Source organism: Ailuropoda melanoleuca, chromosome 12 (genome assembly GCF_002007445.2).
Source record: "Ailuropoda melanoleuca isolate Jingjing chromosome 12, ASM200744v2, whole genome shotgun sequence".
NCBI lineage: Eukaryota > Metazoa > Chordata > Mammalia > Carnivora > Ursidae > Ailuropoda > Ailuropoda melanoleuca.
The window spans coordinates 26,380,298-26,388,225 of record NC_048229.1 but is presented as its reverse complement, the minus strand read 5'-3'; the positions used below and the strand labels follow the sequence as shown (position 1 = coordinate 26,388,225).

The 7,928-nt window shown below is 60.2% G+C and overlaps 2 protein-coding genes across 4 annotated transcripts in view; one reads left to right on the top strand and one right to left on the bottom strand.

The window, feature by feature from the left end:
- Nucleotides 1-3,240, bottom strand: part of FIZ1 (FLT3 interacting zinc finger 1) — a 4,791-nt gene extending 1,551 nt beyond the window's left edge. The window contains exons 1-3 of the mRNA XM_034638085.1: nt 2,463-3,240; nt 1,521-1,866; nt 3-534 (exon numbers count right to left, since the gene is read on the bottom strand). Of these exons, the coding sequence (XP_034493976.1) occupies nt 3-534; nt 1,521-1,866; nt 2,463-2,467 (883 nt within the window). The 5' untranslated portion in view covers nt 2,468-3,240. The remainder of the gene's footprint in view (nt 1-2; nt 535-1,520; nt 1,867-2,462) is intronic.
- A 309-nt stretch (nt 3,241-3,549) lies between these two features.
- On the top strand, nt 3,550-6,509 carry ZNF524 (zinc finger protein 524). Of its 3 annotated transcripts, none has more exons than XM_034639544.1 (2): nt 3,550-3,567; nt 5,437-6,509. In XM_034639544.1, the coding sequence occupies exon 2, from the start codon at nt 5,476-5,478 to the stop codon at nt 6,265-6,267; it is 792 nt and encodes a 263-aa protein (XP_034495435.1). In that variant the 5' UTR covers nt 3,550-3,567; nt 5,437-5,475; the 3' UTR covers nt 6,268-6,509. The 3 variants fall into 3 exon arrangements, with proteins under 3 accessions (XP_034495435.1, XP_019662679.1, XP_019662680.1); XM_019807120.2 differs by lacking the exon at nt 3,550-3,567 and adding an exon at nt 3,640-3,787; XM_019807121.2 differs by lacking the exon at nt 3,550-3,567 and adding an exon at nt 4,001-4,496.
- Nucleotides 6,510-7,928: the final 1,419 nt, after the last annotated feature.

The following is a 7,928-nucleotide window of genomic DNA, read 5'->3' as shown; positions in this document are numbered from 1 at the left end:
CCGTCGCCGGCCGGGGGCGGGCCCAGCGCTGGCCCCCGGGGCCCAGGCCTGCACAGGGGGTGCGCCCGGGCCCTGCAGGTCGTGCGTCAGCTTGTGCCGCTCCAGCAGCGCGGGAGCATTGAAATCGCGCTCGCAGCGCGGGCACTTGAAGGGCTTCACATCCGTGTGCGCCGCCCAGTGGGCCGCCAGCTCGCGGCCATGGTCAAAGCGCCGGGCGCAGGCTCCACACGCAAAGGGGGGGAGCGAGGCGGCGGCGGCGGCGGCCTCTGCCAGCCCCCAGCTGCCTGGGCCCGCGCCTGCCCCCTCTGGGCCCTCTCCGCCACCGGCCCCCGCGCCCCCGCACACCGAGCAGGGCCCGACATTGCAGCAGACGGAGCAGGGCGCGCTCAGGGCCGGCAGGCCAGGGCCGGATTGCAGAGGGGACGGGAGTACCCCGCGGTGCTGGCGCTTGAGGTGGCGGCCCAGGCTGGAGCGCGAGGAGAAGCGGAGCTCGCAGACCAGGCAGCAGTAGGGCTTCTCGCCAGTGTGGACGACCTGGGAGGGCGGGAGGGAGAGGACAGTGTCAGGGCTGAGAGTCTAGCCTGAAGGTCAGATTCCTACACTCCCAAAAGGATGCGACCCGAGCTCCCTGCCGCGTCTGCAAAGCCCCATCTAACTTCAACCCTCTCACTTGTCTTCTCTAATTTGGGTCATGTTGGCATTCGTTCGGTCCCTTCATCCTCAGGACTTTTGCACGTGCTGTTCCTGAAGGCTGGAAGGCTCTTCCCCCCATTCTTCCAGACTAACTCTTACTCATTTTCAACAAGCCTGCGGAGGAGACTGGGACTCCCTGGGAGAGTGGCCAAGTACTAGGGCTCTGAACACTAACACGCCTGGGTTTGAATCCCAGCTCTGCCCTCCACTCTCTGTGACAAGCGGGCAAGTAAACACCATCTCCCGGGCTCTGCTTTTCTCCTCTGTAACATGGGCACAGTAAGATGTGCCAACCTTCGCTGGGTTCTTGTGATGATAGGATAAAATCACACTAAAGAACGACTTGATTCCTAGAAATTAGAATTATTGCTGGCAAACTTTCGGATGTCCTACTGATGTCCTCTACAGCAGTGGGTGTTGGGGAAAGGTGACAGGAGCTTTTATAATCCCCTGGGGTGGGAGGTGGCTTTTCAAGGTAAGTGTCCAACTTCTAGAGCAAGAACTGTCCAACAGAAATTTCTGCAATGATGGAAATGTTCTATATCTGCCTCTAACCAATGTGGCAGCCACCAGTGACATGTGGCTCTTGGGCACTTGAAATGTGGCCTGTGTACCGTGCAAGACCGTGCCTTACAGAGACTGGCCTTTGGGAGTAGCAGAGACAGATTTTGAGCAACGAGTCCTTTCGACTGGTAGTGCCTTCCTGGAGAACTGTTAAGGCTAAATGAGAAAACACAGTGCTCTCTTCTGCCCAGCGTGGAGCCCTGCGGCTCCAAGGGTGTGTCTAGCCCACGGAGGCCAGCCTGCGTCCAGCCTGTGGGACTCACCTGGTGGTGCAGCAGGCCGGTGGAGTCTCGGAACCCTTTAGGGCAGGCAGAGCAGCGGTAGGGCCGCTCGCCGGTGTGCGAACGCAGGTGGTTGGCCAGGTTGAAGCTGTGTTTGAAGCCCTTGCCACAGCGTGGACACGCGTGGGGTTTGAGTGCAGTGTGCCGGGCGAAGTGGCGCCGAAGGTCCGAGCGGTAGCGGAAGCTCTTGCCACACTCACTGCAGTGAAATGGGACCCGGGGAGCTGCAGCGGGAGGTGCTGGGGCCGGGGCCGGGACCGGGGGCACTGGCAGCGGGGCATCATCCATGATGGCGTGGTGCGAGGGCAGTGGCGAATGGAGGCTCTCTCTGGAGCAGGGAGGAGACACGGGGGGCAGGTAGGTGGAGTCAGCTTCCCATGAGCCCTCTCCATCAGGCTCCCTGGATTCACACACCCACCACCTGCCCCCTGGAAACCCTACCCACTTCCCTCCAAGCCACACCCACCGCTCTGTAAGCCCCTCCCACTCTCCTACAAACCCTTCTCCCACTCATCTGCCAATCTTCCTAATCAGTGCCAGGTCGCTTCTATCCTACTGCATGGTTTTTAAGCCTCTCCCCTTCTTTTCCAATGGACTCTCCACTCCTCTCTAAACTGCGCCCACTGTTGGTAAGCACCGCCCACTCTCAATCAGGTCCCACCTACTTCTCCCAAAGTCCCCGCACTGTTCCCGAAGCCTCTTGTATTCCTTGACAAGACCCTTCCCCTCTGAAAGTCCCTCCTACTCTTCTTTAAGAGTGAAATTTATCTTCAGATAAAGATTCACATTCCTAGGGAATGAGAGGACAAAGATTTAGGGCACTTGAGTCAACCTTCCAGTGCCACCAGAACCAGTCCTGGAACCTCCAGTGAAACCAACTGAAACTCTGTCCATCTGCAAAATAGGGAAAACAGGAGTACCTACCTCATGGAGTGGAGGTGAGGACTACACAAGACTGGCAATGCACACTGCGCGCTTACTTAGGGCACAGCAAGGGCTCGACAGGCAAGCTGTTCTGATTACTACTATTTGCTAAGTTCCTCTGAGTTCCCTAAGTCCCACCTCCTCTTCTCCGTCTGCCTCCAAAACGCCACTCAGTTTTTCCTTGAAACCTAGCCTGGAAGGAAGCCGTCCTTTGCAACGCCTTCCCCTGGGAGTCCCTCCCCACCCCTCTAAGTCACTGCACTTAGGTTACGAAGACTTACTAATTCCACTACAACTAGCCAAATTGCACACCACAATCCCATCACCTCACCGTGCCTACTCCTAGACCAACTACTTCCCTTCCACTCTAAGCCGCGCCCACCTTCTCCCTGAGCCCCATTTCTCCACTTAGCCCCAGGTACGTCCCTTCCATCCTTCAAGTCCAGCCCATTTCCATTTTAAGCCACGCCCACTCAGGAAAGCTCCTCCCCGCGATTGCTCCGCCCCCGCCATCACGAAGCCCCGCCTCCTTCCCACCCAGTCGCCTGCAGGGCTGCTGCCCCCCCACTCCAGTCGGCTCTGGGACCGAGGCCCCGAGTACCGGCCTTTTGTGCCCCTCCCCCCTGTCCCTAAAAGGTGCGGCCCGGGGCGCCCGGGGCAGGAGCAGGTCAGGCGGGACCCGCAGCCAGGCGAGTCCACCTCGCTCGTTCGGAGCGGGGGTTCTGGAGCCCGGGGGCGTCCCCAGGAGGCCGGGAAAGTCAGTCGGCTTTTCTCTTTAATTACTTACACCTCCCTCTGGGCGCCGACATTTTGGGCAGCGGGGGTAGCGTCACTTCCACCCGGGGGCCCCTCGACTTCCGCCTCGACTCCCTTCTCCCCCACACTCCTCCTTTCTCCCGCCCCCTTGGCTTCCCCCTCCCCACCGCCCGCCCTTCTCCCTGTTTTCCGTCCCATCCCCTAGCACTGGAGGTTGGAGAAGCCAGGATGGCGCCATCTTTGCTAAGGGCAGGGTGGGGGCGGGGCCTAGGGTGACTCCCGGCGCCATACAGACTAAGGGCAGCAAGCTCCCCGCGCGGCATCTTCCCCTCCTTGCCTGCCCTGACGGGTATGAACATGAATCAGGGCAGATTCCCTTCTAGCAGCCTCAGGCTCCTCCTGGTAGAGTTGCATCAGGATAAAAGAAAAATTGAAGTTCGGCGACTGTGGTAGAGCTAGGAGGAAAGAGGAGGTTCCATCTTGTCAGCCCTCCAGGGGGCTTTGAAGCCAATCAGGCGCCATGTTAATTATGGGAACAAGCAGCCATTTTCCCGCTCCTCATCCTTGCGGTACCTGTCTTTGGGTCACCCTTCTGGGTGCTTTGTGGGAGGAAAGACATTTCTACGTGGTTGGGAATGTTTTGGTGGGGTTATTTCCCGCTCGGGGCCAGTGAGGGCGACGGGCGCGCAGGCTCGTGTTCTTTGCTAGAACGTGACCGGTCCTTAGGACCCAGCGCGTNGACCTCGCGCCCCGCGGAGTCGGCCCGGGCGCGCGCGCGCAGACCCCCTTCCTGGCGGCCCTCGCCGTCTGCGGCCCGCGCGCCGCTCATGCCGTCGCCCCCGCAGGGCCCGCCCCGCGCGTTCGGGCCGGCGGGCGCGCGCCTGTACGGGGGTGACGGAGGGGCGAGGGGCGAGGGCACTGTCCCAGAGACCCGGGTTCTAATCCAGGCCTTCCCACCGGAGCGAATCTTGTGATGGTGGAAACGTGGTGGCCCCTCTCTGGCCTTCAGTCTGTGTGCCTGTTCCAAGGGCAGTGGCACCTGCAGCCCGGGCTATTAACTGCACGTCTGCTTTCCTCCCTCTGCCCTTCCTGACACCTTAGTCTGGTGGTCCCAGGCTCTGATGATAGAGGTGGTGCTTCTGTTGGTGGTGGTAGTTTATTGAGTGCTTACTATTACCACCCGACAACACTGCTATACCCATTTTACGGAGGTGGAAACTGGCCCAGAGAAACAAAGTCACTTGTTCATTAGCGGCAGAGCTGGAGTCTAACACAGGGGTAAGGGACTCCATGATGTCCCCTTGTCTCCTTGGGTCCATGTCTTCTCACTGCCTGGACCGTTGGGGTCCTTGAGATCTGGTTCGAGTCTTGGTCCTGCTACTTACTGGCAGAGAGGCCTTGGGCAACTGACTTGGCTTTCCTGTGCCTCCGTTTCCCCAGTTGCAAAGTGGGGGTGCTGTACCATTATTCAAAGTGTTGGTGTGAAGCTTAGCCACTCACCAGGATAACATGGGCTGTTGTCTCCTCGGCACTTCTGTGCACTGAGCACTTCATGGGTATTATCCTCATGACATGTCTGTATGAATAGGTGGAACTCTTCGTCCTATTTTGCAAAAGGCTTAACTGAGGCTCAGAGAAATGAGCTCTTTGCCCCAGACCACACAGAGAGTGAGCAACAGACCCCGGAATTGAACTCAGAACTCCGACTTGGGAGCCCAGATTTCACAGTTCTGTTACTTCTTCATCCATGACTCGGAGCCAGACATCACCTGGGACCAGTCCCTTTCTTCTAGTCCTGAACTCCCATTTTTCCCACTTTGCCAATCAGAAGCGGCACAAAATATTTCTGGGCCTCCATGGCTCAGGTTTGGTGGGCTCTTTGTATTGAGGATTGAAATACTGGCCCATACCCTTAGTTGGACTCTATCCTATCCTCCCGTGAAGATTTTTTCTTTGTTTTGGTTCAAGTTGACCCTGAACTTCTAAGAGAGGGTTTAGGGAGGCTCAGGGGGCACCTGTGTGGCCCAGGGCAGTGTCTGTTTACCAACTGGTTCAGAGTTGCCTTGCTAGTTTACCTACCAGTGTGGCTATAACTGTCCAGGTGAATGTCTGCCATGCGAGGTGAAGACACTCAGACCAAGGGATGGGTGAGGTGTTGGGGGACAAGGGATGCTCCAGACCCTCCCTGCACTGACGGCTGCCCCCTCTCTCCTCTTAGCCTGGCTCCAGTGCCCAGACCCAAGCCCCCCACTGCTCAATGGACACCCCCAGCCCAGACCCGTTGCCTTCGCCTTTGCCCGGGGAGGAAGAAAAACCTCTGGCCTTACCTCCTCCTGTTCCCCGGGGCCGCCGAGGCAGGCGTCCCGCGGGGGCCACCTCCTCGAATCGGACACTCAAGGCCACCCTCCCTCGCAAACGGGGCCGACCCCCCAAGTCAGGGCAGGAGCCCCCGCTGGCACAGGGGGTGACAGCCCCTGTGGGCAGCGGCGGTGGCAGCGATCTCCTGTTGATCGATGATCAGGGTGTGCCCTATACAGTCTCTGAGGGGGCAGCAGCAGGTGTGCCTGAGGGCTCTGGCCCTAAGAAGGCCCCGCACTTCTGCCCGGTGTGCCTGCGGGCCTTCCCCTACCTCTCCGACCTGGAACGCCACAGCATCTCGCACTCAGAGCTGAAGCCGCACGAGTGCAAGGATTGCGGCAAGACCTTCAAGCGGTCCAGCCACCTGCGGCGGCACTGCAACATCCATGCCGGCCTTCGGCCCTTCCGCTGCCCACTCTGCCCTCGCCGCTTCCGCGAGGCGGGCGAGCTGGCCCACCACCACCGAGTCCACTCCGGGGAGCGCCCTTACCAGTGCCCTGTCTGCCGGCTGCGCTTCACGGAGGCCAACACGCTCCGGCGCCATGCCAAACGCAAGCACCCCGAGGCCATGGGGGTACCCCTGTGTTCCCCGGACCCAGGGCCTGAACCACCGTGGGACGACGAGGGCAATCCGGCTACGGCGGGGGCCGAGGAGGAGGTGGAGGAGCCGGAGGGGAAAGAGCTGGCTTGACCCACACCCTGGCCCGCCGCTCCCCGGGTCAGGTTTCGAGCTGGGATTTCAGCTGGTGCTGAGCCTGGGCAGGAAAGCTGGGACACCCTTATACCCGGTGGTCTTCCCATCGTGGGAGGGGGTCGAGGGTGAGGACCTGAACTCCTGGGTCCTGCCGCCTTCTGCCACCCTCCCCCGGACTGACAGGCCCCTGGGGGCAGGGGCCTTGGAAATAAATCTCTGCCTACTGGCTTCTGTGTGTATTCGGTGTGACGGTACCAGGGCTCGTCCTTCCTTCAAATGTCCTCCCGTCCCAATGCTACCCTGATGGGAGTGCATGGAATTTGGGAGAACCCATGTCATGTGCCTTGTTATAACGCTTGGGCTGAAGGCTGGCTTGGAGGAAGCCTTTGCCCCTTCTCTCATCTCCAGCAGACCTCAAAGTACTCCCTGTAAATATCCACTCTAAGTAAAACACTGAACCTCTGTGCAAACGTGACTTTAGGTCCCCATTCCCCATTCCAGCCAGATTCTTGGAGATTCTGCACCCACTACTTTGCCCCATCTCATTAGTCCTGATCCTGTAAGGAAATACCGAGTTCAGGGTTGTGAGCAGAACCGACAACTTTGGTAAGGCTTAGGTAGGTAAGAGCTGCGGCCACGGGGGGCGGGGCTAAGGAGGCAGGGGCGGGGCTGGAACTGAGGGGTGAGGCTGTATGTGAGAATTGTAGGCGGGGCTTAGGGGAAGGCGCTGAGAACAGGGGTGGGGCTTGAATTGGTTTAGGGGTTAGCAGACAGAGGTGGGAGCGATTTTAGAAAGAATGAATAGAGTTTATCTGAGAGGAGAGGCCTCAAGGGAAGAGCAAGGTGAGCAAGGTGTTAGGAGAGGCGGGAGCTGAGAGGTGGTCATGCCTCTTATTCAGGCCAAGGGGAGCGAAGGAGGTACCTAAGAAGGGAGTAAGGAAGGGAAGCCCTGAGACCGAGGGGCTCAGTAGGAAAGCGCGGGGCTAGCGCAGGGGGCTGGTTCAGCCAAAGACCTCTGAGAGGCCCGATTTAGAAGAAAGAGCTGGGGCTGTGGGCGGGGCTGAGGAGGGAGAGGTGGAGTTCTTGGGAACTCGGAGGTTCGGAAAGAACAGGAGAAACATCTTGGGTGCCGAGGCGAGGAGGATGGATTTTTGAGACAATGGGCGGGGCTTAAGCAATTAAGCCAGAAAATAGGCGTGATTCTGACTGGGGGCGGGGCTTAAGTGCGAGGTTTACGCGAGGGGCGTGTTTTAACCGGATGTTCGGAGCGTGTGGGCGGTGCCCTAGGAGGCCGGCGCTCAGGGCGCAGGCGCACGTTGCTCAGCTCGGCTACCGGAAGCGGCCTAGTCTTTCCCCGTCCGCGTCTCCGAGCCAGTGCGCAGGCGCAGTTCCCCTTCCCGGTCGCCGCCACCGCCCCCTCTTTCCGCTCCTCCACGCCGGCGCCTCGGAGACGGGCGCGACTTCCGCTTCCGGGCGGGCGGGCAGGCGGGCGGCGCGGGGCTGCCGGGGAGGGGGAGGGGGCGGCACTTCCGGTCGGGCCCTCGGGTCTCCCCGGAGCGGCGGCGCCTCCTCCGCCTCCTCGGCCTCCTCCCGGCGGAGACCCCTGCGCCGGTGAGTGACGGGGCGCGTGGCCCCGGGGGCCCGGGGGCAACGGGGGC